This window comes from Pan paniscus, chromosome 2, assembly GCF_029289425.2.
Source record: "Pan paniscus chromosome 2, NHGRI_mPanPan1-v2.0_pri, whole genome shotgun sequence".
NCBI classification, from domain to species: domain Eukaryota; kingdom Metazoa; phylum Chordata; class Mammalia; order Primates; family Hominidae; genus Pan; species Pan paniscus.
The window spans coordinates 194,935,425-194,957,731 of record NC_085926.1 but is presented as its reverse complement, the minus strand read 5'-3'; the positions used below and the strand labels follow the sequence as shown (position 1 = coordinate 194,957,731).

General features: G+C 34.4%; 1 protein-coding gene across 38 annotated transcripts in view; it reads left to right on the top strand.

Annotated features, from left to right (window-relative positions):
* Positions 1-22,307, top strand: part of DLG1 (discs large MAGUK scaffold protein 1) — a 261,372-nt gene that overhangs the window by 216,043 nt on the left and 23,022 nt on the right. For 15 of the 38 annotated variants that reach the window (XM_034957988.3, XM_034957987.3, XM_063602650.1 and 12 more), the window contains 6 exons: positions 2,284-2,460; positions 6,911-6,977; positions 11,908-12,007; positions 19,155-19,196; positions 19,880-19,915; positions 21,653-21,703. In XM_034957988.3, coding sequence (XP_034813879.1) covers positions 2,284-2,460; positions 6,911-6,977; positions 11,908-12,007; positions 19,155-19,196; positions 19,880-19,915; positions 21,653-21,703 — 473 coding nt within the window. Of the gene's footprint in view, positions 1-2,283; positions 2,461-6,910; positions 6,978-11,907; positions 12,008-12,725; positions 12,760-19,154; positions 19,197-19,879; positions 19,916-21,652; positions 21,704-22,307 lie in introns of all 38 variants that reach the window. The other 23 variants (XM_063602670.1, XM_063602666.1, XM_063602655.1 and 20 more) reach the window with 10 other exon arrangements.

The following is a 22,307-nucleotide window of genomic DNA, read 5'->3' as shown; positions in this document are numbered from 1 at the left end:
TCTCCTGCCAATAGTATAAACCAAGTTGCTAGAATTTTATTTTCATCCATTTCAGTCCAACCACCTTCCCCTTCTCCACCAAGTTTCAGAGTATACAGCTCCTCAAATTCAATTTCTCTGGAGACTGAACCACTGGTCTTCTGTGGGTTTGGGGACTGGGAAAAGGAACTTCGGTGGGGGTGGTCTAAGTGCTACATACAGGGTTTCTACCTTCTGTTTTTAGTACAGTAACTTATCCCTGCCTACCTTGGTACTACTGTACACTTCTAATTTATGACCATCTCCAGGATTCTTACGGAATAAAACTTGTTTCTATAACCCTCTCTGCTGCCACTCCATTTATAGCTTCTTTCATTCTGCTAAATTTAATTAGCATCATCCAGAAATGTGTTAAAATCTCTCTTCCCCTGTTGTCTTCTCTCTTTTGTATTTTTCTTATTTTATTGTCATTTTAATGAGTCAGGGTGGAGAAGAAATAGACACAGTGTGCTATAGTTAATCAGAAGCCTCGTGGTTCTTTTTGAGATGGGGTCTTGCCCTGTTGGCTAAGCTTGTCTTGGACTCCTGGACTCAAGGGATCCTCACACCTTAACGTCCCAAGTAGCTGGGACTACAGGCACACACCACCACCACCACACCTGAGTCTTGTGGGGTTTTTTTAGTCAATGTATTTCTAATTTCAAAAGCCAAAAAAAAAAAAAAAAAAAGGCTACAAAAAACTACCTACAGAATACCTCTTTATAAAGCTCTGAAACAAGCAAAAACATACATTATATCTTTTAGTCACTCACATATTATATGATAAAACCAAACCAACCAAAAAAGAATGAGTCAAAGAAATAAACATTAAGAATGATAGTTACATTCTAATAGTGGTTAACTCTTGATCCAAGGGAATCAGGATCAGAGGGAATATATGCAGGTGAATGTGAATTACTGATGAAGGTTTTGTGTGTAGTCTTGGGTTGGGTAGTAGGTGAACAGATGTTCATTGCAATCTTACAATTAATAACTCACATGTATTCCATGGGTTTCTTTTTTTATGAATCAAATATATTAAAAGAGAATGTTAAAATGCTAACGTAAGTAGAGATTGTGGGTGATTTCCTTTGTTGTTCAATAATACTGTTACATTTTGTGATTCAAAAGATGAATTTTTATAATAATGTAAGAAGTTAGTATTTTCCTTTTCTGAATGTCTTGACATTTGTACTACCTCTTAAGGTACTTTATTTTCTATTTTATATTATGCTTATTTGTGCCCTCATCTTCTCTATGTTTGAATGTATGTTTAAGTGAGCCTTCCTACTTAACGATCCCCCCTGCTTCCCTAGCGCCTTTAGCCCCATGAAAAGACTTGAAAGAACTCATTTGAAAAACCATTAACTACTAGTTTATTTATTTAGCCGTCAAGTAATTCCACCCCTCTTGAGTTTTACTTGAAGAGCTAGGTTCTTAAATGTTGGGTAGTGTGAAAAAGATTACGATTTTCATCCTAATTTCCAGTTGCCAAATTAGAACAAAAGAATGAATAAATTATATTATAAATGTAATTGCTGTGATCCTTTCTTACACTCTTGAGAGAGCTTATTTGGACTTAAGAATTTGATTTATTTTAATGTTGTACATTAATTAATCAAGTGGTAGCACACAATATTTTCTTTTTATCAAATTTTAAAATATTCTTAACACTTTGCAATTACTGTATTAAATTATTACTTTTTCCAAAATATTTGGCAGCTGTTAAAGTCATCTGTAATTAGTGTCCATCATTGTTACTGACTCTGAAAACTCTATCAACTCTAGTATTGTGAACAAGTGGAAGGAATAATTAATGGACAGAATAGTCACTATGTTGATCTAGTCTTACAGTCCACAACTAATAAATCAAATTTATCAGGGAATTTGTTTTCCTACATGTATCTAATCAAAGTAAAGAGAAGAATGTATCTTAATACTTTTTGTTTATTAATTTCAAACTCTCTGGATTTGTCTATTTTAGAATTCAATATAACTTACCATTGGATTACAATCCAAGAGCGTTTTTAAAATTTGTCTTGTGATATTGAAAGAAACAAATAATACAATACAGTATTTTCATAACAAGTTGATTTTGCTATTTCTTTTTTGTCTTATCTTGTATGCAGTGCAGAATTGAACTGGGCATTATTTGGCCTACTACGATATATTTAATTACCCAAATTACATATACTTTCAGAACCCTATGATATGTTGATTAATATTATAACAAGTGATTATGGACTTTTTTTCTTCTGACTCTAGAGCCCTTTTTGATTATGACAAGACTAAAGACAGTGGGCTTCCCAGTCAGGGACTGAACTTCAAATTTGGAGATATCCTCCATGTTATTAATGCTTCTGATGATGAATGGTGGCAAGCCAGGCAGGTTACACCAGATGGTGAGAGCGATGAGGTCGGAGTGATTCCCAGTAAACGCAGGTATGCCTGTTTCTTACCACTTGAATGTGAGGCAACATAAATAATTGATGTTCTTTTAATTTTTTTTTAATTTGTGACAACATGGATGGACCTGGAGTGCATTATTCTAATTGAAAAAAGCCAGACACAGAAAGACAAAAATCGTATGATCACATTTTTATGTGAAATCTAAAGTAGTCGAAGTCATACAGAGAAGAATGGTGGTTACCAGGGGTTAGGAGGATGGGGAAATGAGATACAAAGTTTCCATGATACAAGATGAGTGAGTTCTGGACCTCTAACATGTAAGCCTGGCAACTATAGGTAATAGTACTGTACTTGAAATTTGTTAAGAGGGTCGGTCCTAAGTGTTCTTACCACCCAAAGAAAGGTAACCAGGTGAGGTAATGGATATGTTAATTAGGTTGACTGTAGTAATTATTTCACAGTATGTATATATATAATATATATATATAAAATCATTAAGTTGTACAACTTAAATATATACAATTAGGCTGGGCGCGGTGGCTCATTCCTGTAATCCCAGCACTTTTGGGAGGCTGAGGCGGGTGGATCACTTGAGGTCAGGAGTTCAAGACGAGCCTGGCCAACGTGGTGAAAGCCTGTCTCTACTAAAAATACAAAAATTACCTGGGCGTGGAGGCACACGCCTGTAGTCCCAGCTGCTCGGGAGGCTTAGGCAGGAGAATTGCTTGAACTCAGGAGGCCGAAATTGCAGTGACCTGAGATTGCACCACTGCACTCCAGCCTGGGAGACAGAACAAAACTCTGTCTAAATATCTATATCTATATCTATCTATATATATAAAATATACACACAAAAAAATGAAAAATAATCACCAGAACTGAAAAAATAAATTTATTTTACTAAAATGATTTTATGCTCAGTTTTTTATATTGTGTTTCACAGCCATTTGATTTTATTCAAATGGAATTGTAACCAATGACATAACTAGAAAATATGGGCCAGGTGCAGTGGCTCACACCTGTAATCCCAGCACTTTAGGAGGCCGAGGTGGGCAGATCACGAGGTCAGGAGTTTGAGACCAGCCTGGCCAGTATGGTGAAACCCCGTCTCTACTAAAAATACAAACATTAGCTGGGTGTGATGGCGGGCGCCTGTAATCGCAGCTACTTGGGAGGCTGAGGCAGGAGAATTGCTTGAACCCAGGAGGTGGAGGTTGCAGTGAGCCGAAATTGCACCACTGCACTCCAGCCTCGGCGACAGAGCAAGACTCTGACTCAAAAAAAAAAACAAAAAGTGATGCCTCCAAGCAGAAATTGATCTAAAGCTACTAGTTGCTGAAAACAAAGTAAGTATATATTAAATCAGTGTGCCATTTAGCTATACCAGTGAAGAGAAAACTGAAAGTGTCTGTGGTTGGTGTAGGTAAATAAGAGGACTTAAATTTTGTATTTTTGGTGGCATGAATTTCTTCCTTCATGCCAAAATTTTTGGAAATATCTGGTAATACGCTTCACTTCTCTTTTTCCTTGCTTAAATTACATGTATTGGTGCAGTTCACTGGTCTTTTCTCTTTGCTTTTAATGATTATATATAGGTAGATAGGTAGGTAGGTAGATTGATTTTTTTAAGAGACAAGGTCTTGCTCTGTCGCCCACGCTGGAGTGCAGTGACATGATCATAGCCCACTGAACCTCAGACTCCTGGGCTCAAGCTATCCCCCCACCTCAGCTAGTAGCTGGGACTCCAGGCGCGTGTCACTGCACCCGGCTAAGTTTTTTGTTTTTGTTTTTGTTTTTGTTTTGTGGAGATGGGTTCTAGCTATGTTGCCCAGGCAAGTCTTAAACTCTTGGCTTCAAGCGATTTTCTCACCCCAGCCTCCCACAGCTCTGGGATGACAGCTGTGAGCCACTGCAGCCAGCCCTAATGATTCATTTTAGTGATTCATGGGTGTATACTTAGCACATAGCAAAGGTAGTTAAGGACAGGCCCTCTCTGCAAAGGATGGTCCCAGCTTAGAGGACCCCTTCTGAGGCCTGTGAAGTGCCGTTGAATGTCTCTGCTTTTGTGGGGAAGGTGTTAAAATGTCATTTCAGAATTCCCCCAAGATAGCTTATTTATGAGATCTGCTTCATCCAAATCATTGTCTGGAAGTTCTTCTTTAAGAGCTTTTTAAAGTAGTAGTAGTAAGATAGCCAGCAAAAATAGTTAATGAGATAATAAAGAAATGTTTATTATAACTAGTTAGTTCATTTTAAGTCGATTATGCTGTAATAAACTTATCTTTTTCTTATTAGTTGAATTTATACCTATTTCATAACTATTTCTAGACCTTTATTTATTTACCTGTTTGTAGAAGTTGAAAAGTAATATTATTAAATTATAATCAAGATTTATAATTATGATTTTCGGGCTTATAACTGCTGTTGGCTGTATTCATATATTTAGCATGATCCAACTATTTGGCTAGATCTTTCAGTTGATGACAAATCCTCTTTTAGCAATGCAGCAATCAGCATAACTTTTTTCCAGAAATAGAACATAGTCTGCTTTAAATTCGGAAATGCTTCCTCTATGCCTTGTTGAGTCAGTAGAAACCTTACATCTTAAATATCAAGGTCAGAGCTCCTAAAAATTGTCTTGGTTCTTGGAGTCTCATACCTTACAAAGGCTTTCTGTGCCTACACCCAATAATAAACACTGTTGACTTCACTGGAGAGATTTTTTTTTCATTTTGTACAAAAATTCTATAAGATTGTGTTTTAAAGCAAGCAATAATGTAAGAAAGATATCTTGAGACCTCTGCCAATTTCCAAATTCATGAGTAGCATTGCAGAATATAATCTTACTCCCTTAGAATACAGTAAGAAACCACAACTAATTATGCCATTTCGTTCTTGAATGTATTCAAAACTTACCTTTTCTTAAATAGAACTATCTCTTTCTTAGACCTCTTCTAAAATAACATAGGAATTGTAATTCCTACAATTCTTGGCTTTCAGGAATAATATTTACAAATATAGACAATTTAAGTTGCTGAATTATGTACTGAACAAAATAATGATTAGAAAACAAAGTTGAGTTGTAAATGCTCACCCACTAAATGCTAGTTTTGTGGTGCTGTTGATAAGTACCTAGGCAAGATTATAAATTATTCAGGTCATGGAGCCTCAGAATTGTTCTTGAATCGTAAAAATCATGAGTTTTAATTTTTTTTTTGTTTGGGGTGGGGGACGGAGTCTTGCTCTTTCACCCAGGATAGAGCGCAGTGGCATGATCTTGGTTCACTGCAACCTCCACTTCCTGGATTCAAGCGATTCTCCTGCCTCAGCCTCCCAAGTAGCTGGGATTACAGGCACCCGCCACTGCGCCCAGCTAATTTTTATATTTTTAGTAGAGACAGGGTTTCACCATGTTGGCCAGACTGGTCTTGAACTCCTGACCTTGTGATCCACCCGCCTCGGCCTCCCAAAGTGCTGGGGTTACAGGCGTGAGCCACTGCGCCAAGACTTAAATTTAAAATTTAAATTCATGAATGCTAAGGTCGTGCTGTACCCATAGTAAAACTAAATAGATAATAAGGAAAAAATGAAATGCATTTATTCATAGGCTTGTTTTGGTAGGCTTTTCTGTTATATGCTAACATAATTGCTATGTCGAAATTGGAGAATTTATGAAAGCTTAATTTACATGACATTTTGCAAGATTTACATTAGTGTTACAATCTACATAAAAACTTGTTTCATTGTAGTTTTATTTGCTTGCTTATTTTGAGTAGGTAAAGTTCAGAATTTAGAAGGTGTGAAGGTTTTACAGGCTGCCTCTCACAACGCCCGTTTCACCTCCATAGGGGTAAAGATGAACAGTTCTTATGTATCCTTCCAAAAATACTGTAAAACTCTTACTTTAATAACTGTAACTGCTTATTTATATATTTACACACACACACACACATATCATTAGAATTAGGCTTAATTTTTAAATATTCCACCTTTTTGTTAAAAGTTTCAGAGCTATAGAAAAGTAAGTACAAAAACGGCAATATACAGTGAGCATCCACATATCTATCTTCTCCCACTTTCACCAGTTTTTAACATTTTGCCACATTTGCTTTCTCTAGCTTAATTTTTAGCATATGTGCTTCATGCTAAGCTAATACTTAAAAACAAACAAAACTTGGAAAACTGTTAAACTCAGAAATGATGCCTCATACTTTCATATAATTTTGTAACTAAATATACATATAAAAATATACACATATATACTGTGTATTGATAACTTCATAGCATCAGGTTTTGTTTCATAATAAAATGAGCCCTTTATTTCATTTTTCAGCAATTCTAATTTGGGGATGCAAACCTAGATGACTCTTAAAGGTTTTAGAGTATAAAAATGCCCATTATAAAGATAACAATTCTGGTTATTTCTAGTAAGACCCCAGATATGTTTGGTTTACTTAAAAAATAACATTCTATACTTTGACAGAGTTGAGAAGAAAGAACGAGCCCGATTAAAAACAGTGAAATTCAATTCTAAAACGAGAGATAAAGGGGTGAGTATTTGAAATCTCTACATTTTTGTAATTCCTGTTTGAGCTACATTGTTAAAATGAAAAGGATTTTGCTCTCAGAATTATTCATGATCAGTTCTTGCCATGGTGCTTTACAATGGTAGATACTTAAGCATTTGTTAAATTCAAGCACCCATTTCACAGACCCTTCCAAATTATCAAAACTATCATTTGATATATTATAAGCAACATACTTTTGGTCAAGCTTATTTTTATAAATGAAATGTATTTGACCTTCATTCGATTTCCAATTAGAAATTTGTGTTACTAGGCCAGGCATGGTGGCTCACGCCTGTAATCCCAGCACTTTGGGAGGCCAAGTCAGGCAGATCACCTGAGGTTAGGAGTTAGAGACCGGCCTGGCCAACATGGCGAAACCCCGTCTCTACCAAAAATATAAAAATTAGCCAGGCATGGTGGCGGGCATTTGTAATCCCAGCTACTCGGGAGGCTGAGGCACAAGAATCACTTGAACCCGGTAGGCGGAGGTTGCATTGAGCCCAGATCGCACCTCTGTGCTCCAGACTGGGCAACAGAGCGAGACTCCGTCTCAAAAAAGAAAAAATTTGTGTTACTAATCATGGCAGATAATTTAATAATGACCCTGCTAAGAAAATAGGCATTTCAGAAATGCTAAGTCATAATCTTAAGTTTACAAGTTGTTGCAAGTGAATTTTTGGAAATTTTTTTGTTCTTTCCCCACATTATTCCTGCTATAATTTCTTAAGAGAATCCATGTTTTAAATGTTGGAATCAATATGAAATTTTATTTGGCGGAAATAAAGTGCTAGTCATGAGGAGAAGTTTGTAGATGATCAAGAAATAAATCCATTAGCCAGGCTTGGTGGCACACGCCTATAGTCTCAGCTACTTGGGAGACTGAGGCAAGATAATTGCTTGAGCCCCAGAGGTCAAAGCTGCAGTGAGCCATGATTGCGCCTCTGCACTCCAGCCGGGGCAACAGAGGGAGATCCTGTCTCAAAAAAAAAAAAAAAAGAAAGAAAGAAATATATCGAGGCTAGGCAAGGTGGCTTACTCCTGTAACCCAGCACTTTTGGAGTCCAGGATCACTCCAAAATCCTGGGGAGGATCACTTGAGTCCAGGAGTTCAGTACCAGCCTGGGCAACATAGCGAGACCCAATCTCTAAAAAAAAAAAAAAGTAAAAAATTAGCCAGGCGTGATGGCTTGCACCTGTAGTCCCAGCTGCTCCAGTGGCTAAAGTGAAAGGATTGCTTAAGCCCAGGAGGTCCAGGCAGTAGTGAGCCATGATCATGCCACTGCTCTCCAGCCTGGGTGACAGAGTGAGACCCTGTCTCAAAAAAAAAAAAAAAAAAAAAAGGAAATATATCAATTCTTTCATCATATATTTTAGAAGTGTATTTATTTTTCCTTCACTTTAAGTCCTTCTGCTTGCATCTAAATACTTGGGCTGTCAATAGATGAGAAAGATGGTACAGGCTTCATCCCGTATTGGTGGATGTCATTCTTAATAATCCTGAACTCCAGTGAAATATTCCAGCAGTAAGCCTGGAGAACAAACTGAATACATGTTATGTTAAATACCATTTATAGCAATGTTTTATGTTTGGGGTTTTTTTTAATACTAAACAAAATTTTTATAAGTCTTTTGATAATATTTGAAATGAATGTGGAATGTTAACTCAGCAAATAAATTTACTCTGTACATCTCTGGTATCACTAAGCACTCAGACTTAAAGCTTTAAAATTTAAAAGATGAGAAATATCTTTGGTTCAAGAAGTTAAATCTGAGAAAATTATGTGTTACATTCCGTTTTTTAGAAATGATAAATTCCTTTAAAATTTACTTGTAGCTTTCAGAAAAATACCAAATTATATAGTGTGATCTGAAGCAATATTAAAATAGAAATTTGTATTAGAGGAAAAATCCCAGGTAAATGCTCAGGATTTGAAAAATGTGAATTTTTTAATGCTTGTTTTATGTATATCTTTAAAAATGATTTAGTACAATATACCATCAATAAATTGAAAAAGAGGTTGCATGTTGTAACTTTCCTTTCATACTGTAAGAAGTTAACTGAATTAACGACGTGTTTAAATCTTAGTCTTGTTTGTTGACTGTAACCAACTTTATACAGAGTCACTGTGTTCTAACACAGCACCAAAACTATGCATGATACTGAGTGGGGTGAAAATACGCTTGCCATTGATCAGAACTGCATTTCTTTCTATAGTACCATTTCCTACTTCTCCTTTCCTTACATAGTGATTATGGACTTTATTTTTACTACAGACTTACAACATTTTAGTTTCTCATTAACATGTCTAACATTCATTTGGCTATTTTGAAATACATGTGGAAACTATGTATTTACATATTTAATATATGTATCATGAATTTATGATATTTTATCAATTCTTACACTGTCTCTCTTGCGATATAGCATTAATGACAGTAAGTATTAAATGTAGTACTTCTGATTGAAAATACAGAGAAACTGGAGGTAGCAAGTCTTCAGTTTTGTGTTTTCCCTACACATTTTTGTCTTGGTTGCTTGTGCTATTTTTTTCACTTTTAATAAGTTCTTCACCTGGAGGATATTAAATGTGATACAACTAATACTTTTCTTAACTAACAAGCATTTCTCTCTGTCCTATATTATGATATCTTTATGATATCTCATTTTGGCTAACTGCAAAGATAATAAGAATCAGACATTTTAAACTTCATGTTTCTTTTGGTTGTTTGCTGTGAAACTGACTCTGACCACTATAGATGCAGTAAGAGGGATGAATAAACTTTTATAAAAGACACATCAGTTGTATCAGATATAAAAATTATTGCTAAATTCAAAACCATTGATTCTTATGAACGAAAAGATTTAGTTTTTCCCTAAATTAGATTACCATAATTTTTTTCGCTAAAACACTTTCTCGTCTATCTCCTTTCTAAAATTTGGATTTGAACAAAGATTTTTATTCAAATAATGCTACTTGACAGTTTATAAAATAGTTATAAGCCCAGATTTCTCCATAATACTTTTTCTGTCCATTGAATTTTTAACTTCTACTTAGAGTTCTCTTTTATCTAGTTCCTCAGAGCCTTCAAACTTTAAGATTGAAATCAAGACAGTCTGCTTGGCTAATGAACTGTGAACTTATTAATCCTGAATTAATTATATGAAAAGGTAAAAATGAAAGTTTAACCTTGTTTTTATAAAGATCTTTATCAAAATAAGTCTTCTCAAGTCATAGAATTTGAGCTAAAAGTCACTTTAATCTACTTCACTTTTTTTTTTTTTAATTTAAAGAAAAGGTCTCACTCTATCACCCAGGTTGGAATGCAATGGTATGATCATAGCTAATCATTGCAGCCTCAAACTCCTGGGTTCAAGTGATTCTCCTGCCTCAGCCTCCCAAGTAGCTGAGACTACAGTCGCACACCACTGCTCCCAGCTAATTTTTTTTTTTTTTGAGATGGGGTTTCGCCATGTTGCCTAGGCTGATTTTGAACTCCTGGCCTCAAGCGATCCTCCTGCCTCAGCCTACCAAAGGGCTGGGGTTACAGATGTGAGCCACCACACCTGGCTGCTTCACCTTAATTACCTGGCATCACATGCTTAAAATAAGGGCATGCCAAAAACACACTGTTCTTGTCAATATACTTCAAAATAATGAATAATACAGCATCTTAAGATGTGTATAAACTCATAAAAATCAGAACAAAAAAAATCTATTCTTTATATTTTTCCCTTCTCCCTCCAAAAAATAATAATTCTTAGTGTCACTGGTAGGTAAGCCCGTTTCCTTCAAAACATGAATGCCTATGACAGAGAAATGACAAAAGAAGCTATTTCTGTTTAATAGCCTCATCGTTCTTGTGCTACATGCTCTTAAATCTATGAATGCACAAATGAGACATTCAAGGAAAAACTTGTTTCCAACATGTGCAATAAGAGACATCAAATCAACTGCTCAACTCCACGTTACAATTATGTATAAACTGTTAGAATCTTAATTGCCTTGTGGCTTTGGTGGACACCAAACTTTTTATTCCCTATGAAGGACGTGGTGCCAATGATTGGATGTGGTTCTACATTATTTATGTGTACTTTTTTTTAATAAGTAGAGTAGAACTTAAGAATAAGTCAGTACTGATAGCATTCACGTTGGTCAGGAGACTTCAGTACTGAAGCATTCACGTTGGTCAGGAGACTTCTGACTCTTCTTGCTTGGCTAAGAGATGGCATTGATAAGTCTCTTGCTGGACTCTGTGTGCTTGATGGACCTTTTAGTTTTCTTCCCATTTTCTGGCTCATAAGCATTTAGTTACCTTTTATCTTCTTCCAAGAATATGTATATGTGTATATATAAATATATATATATTTGTTTTTTAAATATTCAGCATTAGCAACTTTCTCATAATCATTTTGGTTTACTTTTTCAATAATGACTTTTCTGTTAGCTCATCGTAGCCACAAAAAAAGAGATAAAGGAATAACTGTGGTCAGGCCAAAATAAAATGAAGATAATGAATAAAATGTAATTGAGCAGCAAAGTAACATTAAATAACTTTTGCTGTAGAGCACTTAATACTTGAAAATTTTTCTGGAAAAACATGGATTAGTATAAACAAATGTTAGCTTGGTTTGTACTGTAGTAGTAACTGATTTGCCTTTTTTTGTCAAGTAGCATTTTTATTTTTAGGTATAAATGAACTATGCTGTCTGAAATTCTTAAGTATTTTCAGTTGCAAAATGTTAGAATTTATACAAAAGTAGAAATTCACTTTATATGAGATTAAAGTAAAAATCATATACAAACTGCACACTGTGGTCATAGGAGTCAGCTTCCACAGAGCTGCTAGGCTGGGCCTTTGTACACACAGACAGTAGACATCCCTTTGTTTTGCCCCTCCTTCTCTTCTTCAGCAGTCATTCAATGACAAGCGTAAAAAGAACCTCTTTTCCCGAAAATTCCCCTTCTACAAGAACAAGGACCAGAGTGAGCAGGAAACAAGTGATGCTGACCGTAAGTATGTGGATCCAGTGGTCAACTGAACATAAAATGGAGAGGGACCTACTGCCCTGCAGTTGGTTGTTACCATGGAGACAGTTTCAAGAGCTGCAGCAGGTTGCTAATTGTCTTCAAGGGCAACTTAACAGTTATAAATTAATTTGTATGCCGATCTTAACTTTTTCTGGCACCTTAGGAATTCTTAATTTAAAGCAAACATTATTTTTCAGTTATATGTTTATAACTTGAACATATAAATATGTATAAATGCAGTTATTTGAAGGAAAGATTTTTATGAAAAACACAACATTCATACATTCAAAGAATATTTTAGAGGAAGAACATGAATACATGAGAAGCTACCTGTTGATTTCTAGGTATAACATGGCGAGTCTGATAACTGGATTCTCTGGAATCATTACATTTTACCCTATTTCTTCATTATATGTAGACAATCTGGATTTTACTTTTAAAATAGCAAGAAATGGTCTAAAATTTTGCTTCTGTACCTGAATCAGCCTTCATGCTAGAACTTTCATTCTCTTGGTAGATTACAGTTAGCAGCTAGCTCATTTCAAAGTTCTAGAAATCTGTAAAAATGCTCTGTAAGATATATGTACCTGTAATGGTCTTGGAACTGTCTCTTACTGTAGCACCAATTTTATGCATTACTGACAACTATTTTCTTTGATTATCTTTTTATTGCTTGCTCTCTGGGGACTACCCTCTACAGGAGATCCCTGACGACATGGGATCAAAAGGCCTGAGTAAGTGATCAAAATACTCCCAAGTTATTTTTTAACCTCCATCTGCAGACCTACCTTATTCAGATACATTTTGAGATTCATGGTAGTGCCTTTCTGGCATAAGGAGGTGTATGATTTAGATTGCTTTTAGAATTTTCATGTTTATCACATGCTTGGGACTTTATTTCTGTAATACACAACTTTTTGTTTTTATTTTTCACATGTCATTTGAAAAATTCTCTTGCTCGTAACTATATTTTCCTTTTTGTAATTTTTACGACAGTTACTTTTGCTAGGAACTTTTAAAATATAAAAACTTTTAAGATTTTTTTAAATGTACCCTCATTATTAGAATGTAGAAATATGCTTCCTTGGAGTTTTATGTTCCCCTTTTTTTTGTTAAAATAATTTAAAATAATTTTGATTATGTGTTAGAAAAGCATTACTATAAAAGTATAAAGCACAATAGAATACTACTCAAGTAGCAGTTTATTGAGGGGATAGGTTGTGTATCTCTTTTTTTTTTTTTTTTTTTTTTTGAGAAAGTTATAAGTTACCACAAGAGTATAAGAACTATTTTGTTTTTCCTTTAGCTAAGATGTTGCCTTTTTTTTTTTTTTTTGGTTTTTGTTGCTGCTGTTCTTGTTTAATTTTCTAGCTAGTTACTTAATCTTCATGTAAAGCTTCACACAGGGTCTAGTATGTAGAAGACATTCAATAAATGTTGGCATGAATGAATGAAGCAAGAAGCCATTTTAGCAAATAAAATTTTTAATTTGCGTGTTTTCAAATTGCTTAACTGAAAATTTACCAAACATTACTGAGTAACTTTAGGTGACAGTGAGTGATAGAAGTAATCTTTTAATCTAATATTTTCTAAATGGTTCTTTCTATTTAGATTATTAAACATTTTGAAAACTTCTTTGTAATTCATTGATCATTAAGCCTATAGCCAGTATCTTTTAACTTTCTAAGACCTACGTTAATAAACATTAAATTTTACATAAGACATTTTTCTGATTTATGCTTTTATGCTGAAATTTTAATCTAAACTGCAGGTACTTTTATTTCAACCATAGTGATTTAAGTTTGTATTAGATTGAAGACAGTATGTTTATGTACAACTCTTTCTGTTAGACACACTTTGTTATTTTTGTATGTGCCTTTATAGGATTTAGTAAGGGCCACAGATTTCCTATCACTAGTGACACCCTTACATTTGGGGAAAATTATCAATGAAAACCTCTAAAATTGGACCATACTACCACAGTTTATGTATGCTATAGAATTTGAGATTGATAACATACTTTAGAGGTGGTATGGATCAACAAATGGACCCACAGATTTTTCTTATATGTTAACTGAACAGAGACACAGGAAACTCATAGAAAAAGAAACTAAATGAAGAATTTGGTTCCCATATTGATGTTATAATAGATGATCATTATACCTTGACCCTCTATCTCTAGTTCTGATTGAAGATTGAGACTTTGGAAGAGAAATAATATGAAAAATGGTAACTGATTATCAGACGACGTTATTCAGAAAAAGATTTTATTTTCTGGAGAGTGACCTAAGATCTCTTGAATAATAGATTTCTGTGCTTCATCTCACAGGAATTAAAAGAATTTATTCACCTGGTAACTTGATCATCAGATCAAGATTTTATTCAGAAAATGTTGGAGAAGACAGAAAAATATCAGTAAAATTCTAAAACTGGATATGATGGAGGTTATCACATAAAATAGATGATATAAGGCAGTTGACAAGGTGCCCATGATTATGTAGTAGTAAATACTGGGAAGAAGGATGTGTTCAAGGACGTTACTTGTGGCCTCAGTTACTTACATTCTAAAGTTAAGAATGTAGGGAATAAACTAAGCAAAATCTTGAGAGACTTTAATATAAGAAAATAAGTGCAACTTAATGTAGGTAGTCATCAGGCCTTATTGGAACAAAACTCAAAAAGAACCCAAAAAAGAAGGTTAAGTTATTCCAGAGAACCGAACCTATTGAAGAGAAATGGAATAACACTGAATATCAAGAAAAAAAAAGTGTATATCTGCTGTAAATTCACACAACCTATGAAAAATGGGGTATTTAATTGAAGAGCAGACAGAGAAACAGAAGTGATACCATAGAACGCTTTGTGTAGACCTGAATTCATTTGTTCTTTATTCTGAGAAGAGAGTCAAGTAAATTATTGATTTCCCTGTTGACAGTAGAGAAAACAGTGAGAGAAATCGTCTTATCAAACCTAATTTTGCTAAACAGAACTAATGAGAGTACAATGGAAGTTTGGGAGAATGCAGCTAAATCATCATTTGTGAAAAGCTAGAAATAAAAACCTGTGCCGCTTTCATGCTTTAAGGGAGGTAATTTTGAAAAAGCTCAAGGGACTAAAACTAGGTAAGATTCCTTTAACAGAGACTGAAAGGAAACAGAACGCAATAAAAGATACATAAGGTGCTCAGAAGTAAAATATGACATAAGATTTGAGACAAGGTTTGTTCTTATTACATGTAGGCTTTCCATTTTTACAACTTTCCATGTTGTACAACACCTCAAAAATTTCCTCAGGCACGTAGGTTTCCTGTTACATATGTCTTTTCTTTCTTCTCACTTTAAAGACGTACGCATAGTTGTGCAGAGCTTCTAAATGCCAAAAACAGACTTATTTTCATTTGCATTACGAATAAGATGTAAGAGTAGTTTCATTGCTTCAGATTGATGATGTAGTATTAGAGGAGAGCAGAAGAGAAACATGATGTACTGTATCAGGAAGAAGCGTTTGAGTACAATGATAAAACTTGGTTAGAGAGATTTGAGATAGATCTGTTCATCAAACATCATAAACAGGCTGGGCGCAGTGACTCACGCCTGTAATCCCAGCACTTTGGGAGGCTGAGGCCAGCAGATCACCTCAGGTCAGGAATTCGAGACCAGCCTGGCCAACATGGCAAAACCCCGTCTCTACTAAAAGTACAAAAATTAGCAAGGCATGGTGGTGCACACCTGTAATCCAAGCTACTCGGGAGGGAGGCTGAGGCAGGAGAATCACTTGAACCCGGGAGGTGAAGGTTGCAGTAAGCCGAGATCACACCACTGCTCTCCAGCCTGGGTGACAGAGCAAGACTCTGTCTTTAAAAAAAAAAAAAAAAAAAAAAAAAAAAAACTATCATAAACAAAAATAAAAACTTGAAGAATTTATTTGTACCATGTATGTCACAAGGATAATATCTTTATAAGTTTTTAACAGGTAATAAGAAATAAGCTAACTCTCCATTAGAAAACTGGGCAAGAGTGCTCAAAAGATAAGCAAATGAAATAAGCATATAAAAAATGTTTAATTTCCCTAGTAGTGATAAGCAAAATGTTTTACCTGTCACTTTGGCAGACTTTTGTTTAAAAAGAAAACCCATGACGGAGAGAGTGCTGCTAAATGCCTGCTTTTAATGTATTACAAGTAAATAATGTATTACAAGTAAATGTATGGGAGTGTAAATTGGCATAGCCTTCCTGAAAAAGCACATCTTTTGACCCACTAAATCCTCTTCAAAGAATTTATCCTAAGGATGTAATTAGAGATGGAGATAAAGCCTTATATATCAGAATGCTTATTATAATATTATTGAGTAATAACAGCAAAAATAAAAAAAACTGTGGTAAAATGTCTTACAGTTGGGAAGTGCCTAATGAAATATGATTTATCCATACTATGTAATATTACATAACCATCGAAAATCATATTTAAAGATAATGACATGGGGAAATGCTCACTATCTATGAAAAAAGTAAAATATGAAACTGCATATATTGTCTCAGTCTTATATGTTTGGAGCTATTTTAAATAGTGTTGCTTTGAACATTCTCATACATGTCTTGTGGTAAGCATCTATATGCCTTTCTGTTGGGGAAATATCTAGGAAAGGAATTGCTGGGTCATATAGATACACATTTGTCCAGCCTTAGTAGCTATTGCCAATTACTTTTCTAGTTTTACCAGTTTGCCCATTCCTAGCGCGTGAACTCCCGTTGCTGCATATCGTTATCGATGCTTGACATGTCTGTTTTGTGTTTTCATTTTAGCCATTCTGGTGGATGGCAGAGACACCCTTTGTGGTTATAATTTGCATTTCCCTGACAAGTAATTAACTTGAACACTTTTCTATATATGTTTGTTGGTTATTTGACTGTCTTCTTTGGTAAAATGCTTTGAAGAGGAACATTTTCAATTATCAGAAGAAAAACATTTTATTTTTCTAATAACATTCCAAACAATTATGATGATGCTGTTCTAAGGACCATACTTTGAGTAGTGAGGCTTTATTGTAGAAGAGCTAAGTGAAATGATATTTGAAAGAACCTGCAGAATTTGATTGTGGCGTAGCTTTTGGCAGTCTTAGAGGGTTTGAGGTGAGTAGGAGAAATCTCAAAAAAAAAAAGACAGTGAAGAGATTTTGGTAACTTAAACTTTTTATTATATAAATATCAGATATATTCAATAGTAGAAAAGTAGTAAAAATAAACCCTGCAGGTATTTGTTTATCCAGCTTTCATAATTGTCAACTGAACATTTACCAATTCTGTTTCTTCTGTACTCCCACTTACACTCCCCTCCCTTCACCCCATTGCAATAACTAATTTTTCTTTAGTTTACAAACTAGAGATTGCAGAGGGTAATACCAATACTAATGTAAACAGAATAACTCTTTTTTTAATGTGGCGTGTTTCTGGGTATGAAATTTAAGGAAATAGGACAAAAAGTTAAAAGGTATATATAAATGAAGACATTCATAATTGTTGATACTTGTGAAAAACAGTTTAAAGCAAATAAAAATATCTAATAAATAGCAAGGTAAATAATGTATCAATCTAATAGAATATTATACACCAATTTTAAATTATTGCTGTCAAGCCCATGTGGTGACATGGAAAGAAATATTTTAATGTGAGCTTTTAAAAAACCTACCATTTGGCCAGGTGCGGTGGCTCACATCTGTAATCCCAGCACTTTGGGAGGCCAAGGCAGACAGATCACGTGAGCTCAGAGGTTCAATATCAGCCTGGCCAACATGGTGAAACCAGTCTCTACTAAAAATAGAAAAATTAGTTGGGCATGGTGCTATATACCTGCAGTGCCAGGTAGTCAGGTGTCTGAGACACAAGAATAGAATCGCTTAAACCTAGGAGGCAGAGGTTGCAGTGAGCTGAGATCGTGCCACTGCACTCCAGCCTGGGCAACAAAGGGAGACTGTCTCAAAAAAAAAAAAAAAAAAATGAAATTTCCAGCTGGGTGTGGTGGTTCACACCTGTAATCCCAGCACTTTGGGAAGCTGAGATGGGAGGATCCCTTGAGGCCAGGAGTTTGAGACCAGTGTGGGCAACAGTTGAGACTTGTCTCTTTTATTAAAAAAAAAAAAAAAAAAACATTTAGCAGGGCATGGTGGTACATACCTGTAGTCCCAGCCACTCTGGGCTAAGATGGGAGGATCACAGAAGCCCAGGGGAGGAGGTCGAGGCTGCAGTGAGCTATAGTCATACCACCTCACTCCCACCTGAGCAACAGAGTGAGGCCCTGTCCCTTTAATTTAAAAAAAAAAAAAAAAAAAAGGTTAAAATAAAAATTCAGATTTCCCTGTCTCATTGAAAGTTTTATTTTTATTTTTAAAAAATAAAAGTATTAGTCTTTGTTTAATTGAAGGGAGATATTTATTGAGAGAAAACTTGAGATTACATTTACATGGTATGTTTTGCAAAAGCCAGCCAGTGTCAGTATTATCAAAGCAGAGTTTCTAAGAAATATTAGTTGGTTTTAAAATGCAATTGCCACCATTGGTGCGTTCCCTTCCAGCTGAGACATCTGAATTTATGACTTTTACAATCCTTTATCTATATGATCTCAGAAACATGGATTTTCATCTTCAGAAACAGGAGCAAAGCTGGATTGAAAACAAGATCATCTATTTATTTTTAATTACAAAGACATCCCTTCATTAAAATGGGCATCTATTAAAATGGGCATCTATTTGTTTAAATATAGTTTGTCCCCTTTGCCAGTTACTGCTGTTTCAAAAACTGAAATAGTGCCAACAGTATTTTCTCCTTTGAGTTTTATGTCTACATTTGGACTAATTCAGGGTCACTTAGCCCTTTTTGTCATATTCTACTTGCTATTTATAATAGATTTGTTCATAAACTGTGTTGTACAAAAATAAGGCATTGTCCTTAATTACAGGAGTTTTCCTTTTCTAATATATATTTATTATTTGAAAAAATTAAACGTTTCAAAGAAAAAATGCTTTTAAAAAATTATTTTGTTATATATGGCTTATATCTCAACATTTTATTTTGATTATTTGCTTTTTAAACTCATGACACTGTTTTATTTTTTTTTCATTGTCCTGCAATTTCAGAGCATGTAACTTCTAATGCCAGCGATAGTGAAAGTAGTTACCGTAAGTGTTTTAAGTTACTTGTTCTTTTGTAATCTCTAGTAATGCATCCTCTGCAGGGGTGGAGGGATTCTGAGTGATATGTTATAAAAACCTGAAGTTATATGATCATTATTTTAAAATCAGGGAGAGACAAGTAAAATTCTGTACTTGAAAAATAAAATCATACTATATATGTAGAGGTTAATTTATAAAATTTTAATAAAATAAAAAAGTATTATTTGTGTACATGATACATATGTATATGTATATGTATTTTTTGTAAGAAGTAAATATCTAGTTAAATGGGGGAAAACTTGTATTTTGACCTTCTGTTTAGTAATTGTTTTTAACATGAGCACTAAAATAATATTTTTCAGTAATGCTAAATTATCATTAGCTTTATTTCCATTTTTATTCTTTGTCACCAATACTGATCTGGGTCATGTCATTGTTTATCACCAGCACTTGGTGAACGGAAGAAATAAGGAAACATTTTCAATGATCACCTGAAAAATAATACTAATTTTTCTTTTGCTGTTTTATATTACATTCTTGGTTTTGTTAAGTGAACTGCATAAGCGTGTGATGTTTTAAAACAGACTTGGGCATGGGAGAAGGGGAGGGTACATAATATCAGTTGTAGCACCTTAAAAATTAAAATTACTTTTCTAACTTTCTTTTTTTACTGCTGTCTAATATGAAAGTAATCTTGATTACAGATGAGTATGGCTGCTCAAAAGGTCCATCCTGTTAATATCAGTCCCTAATACTTTTTCATGTTGACAGTATATACTTTTAACCATCATTCATTTGCTTGATTATTTTTCTACACAATAGTTACTTAATGATTTTTTTTGGTGTGGAAATGATTTCCTGTATTTCAGCATTTTATTACTTATAACCAGAACCCACTATAGGGTAGTTGAGTGGCTTTCTAGGCTAAAAAGAGGTAATGAAAGTATATACTGTCTCTCACCATTTGCATGAATTATTAAGGTGTGAAATATTCAAATTGCATGTGTTTGCTAGTATGTAAGCCATGTTTCACATCCAGTACTTTAAAAAACAGCTTATAAAATATCGGTCTTATGTACTTTGATAATAAAATTGAAAACAAAGAAATACTTCTAAAACAGAAAAGAATGTTTATGCCAATGTATGGATTTAAAAGACCTACAGCTACATACATACAATATAAACCAATTGCAAAATTCATGGTAAAATTGTTATAGGATCTTGATAATTAAAGAGAAAGTCTGCAAATACATTATCCAATATTGATTGCTTTCATTGAACCACTTGGGTTAACACAGTCTTTTCTAATATTAGGTGTGGGGGTGAGGGGTGATGTGTGTTAGTTTAAAACTCCTAGAGTTTTTGGCCGGGCGCAGTGGCTCATGCCTATAATCCCAGCACTTTGGGAGGCTGAGGCGGGCAGATCACCTGAGGTCAGGAGTTCGAGACCAGCCTGACCAACGTGGAGAAACCCTATCTTTACTAAAAATACAAAATTAGCTGGGCATGATGGCACATGCCTGTAATCCCAGCTACTTGGGAGGCTGAGGCAGGAGAACCGCTTGAACCCGGGAGTTGGAGGCTGCAGTGAGCTGAGATCATGCCATTGCACTCCAGACTAGGCAACAAGAGCGAAACTCCGTCTCAAAAAAAAAAAAAAAAAAAAAAACTCTCAGAGTTTTTAACTATTTATTTCTTTTCACTGGATTCAGATATTCAGATATAATTTGTAGACTCTTTTATTTAGAGTATTTCCTAAGCTCCGAACCTTTAATTTAACCTTTAGAAGCTTTAACTTCTTGTGTTTTTAAGGTCAAAGCGAATATATTTATCTCCTTTACTATCACTGTTGTTTATTTTCTTGGAAGGATTTAGTTTTATCTAAAGCTCTTTTTGACTCACATTAAATTTATTATTTTTTACAAAGTTGAGTTAGTGAATTTTTTCATCAGTGAAATAGTAACAGTAGTTTTACCTTTGCATTTATAATTTTTAATTTTAAGATGTAATTATTTTAAAAAATATACTGTATTCAGTATTGTAGTTGGTGGAACAAAAAAAGTAGCATGTTTTTAATAGTAACAAGTTACCTAATACGTAGATAGATGATAGATAGATCTGCCCATTAAAGCATTAATCTTTAACAGATTTAATAATTCTTAGATTCTAAATAAAGGAGTAGCACATAGCATCACAAATGAAGATTTTTAGATTTGATTATCTATAAAATATAATATTGATTATATAGCCCATTTGTATTTTGTTTTACATTTAGCAAACTCACTTTTAAGACTTTATAATTTGACACTTTTTTTTAACTAAATCTTGCCATAAAGTACCTCTTTCCATATCTTTGCCATTTTCTCAGGAAAGTTCTAGTAATGTATATGTTGTTTATGAAGAATTAGATTAGCATCAATTATCTTTACACATTTTTCATCTGTGCCTTCACTTTCTAATAGGTGGTCAAGAAGAATACGTCTTATCTTATGAACCAGTGAATCAACAAGAAGGTTTGTGAAGCCTATTGATGTTTTATAACCTTCTAGAAGAATATACTTTTTAATTTGGGGGGAAAAAATTCTCATACCCCCAAAAAATGTTGTATTAAAATTTTTTTTACTACATATACATGTAGAAATTTACTACATGTGTTTTATGAAACATAGTTTACTCCACAGAATATTAGAATCTAGGCATTTCATACTGACTTTTATATTTGTGTTTTATTTCCCAAGCAGCTTTGTTCCAGTGTTCTTGTTAGCATCACTATCTTCCAAATAACCCTTTTTTGAAAATCTTGGAAGTATCTTTGAGCCTTCTCCGTTCCTCCTCCTCCTCCTCCTCATCCAGTTAGGTTCCAGGCACTGTTTATCCCACTTCTTTCTTATTTATGACCTTCTTTTCATCCCTTCTATCACAATATTAGTTCTCAGTCTCACTACCAATCTCCATTATTCCAGCATGATCCCATACCACCCAGAGTTTACACTTCTGTTAGATCATCTTTCTAGAACGCTACTACTGGGATTATATCACTTCCTACGTCCAATTTCTGTTTTGCCCTTCTTTGCTCTGCTTCCTTACAATTTCTACTTCAAAGCCATCTGTAAAACA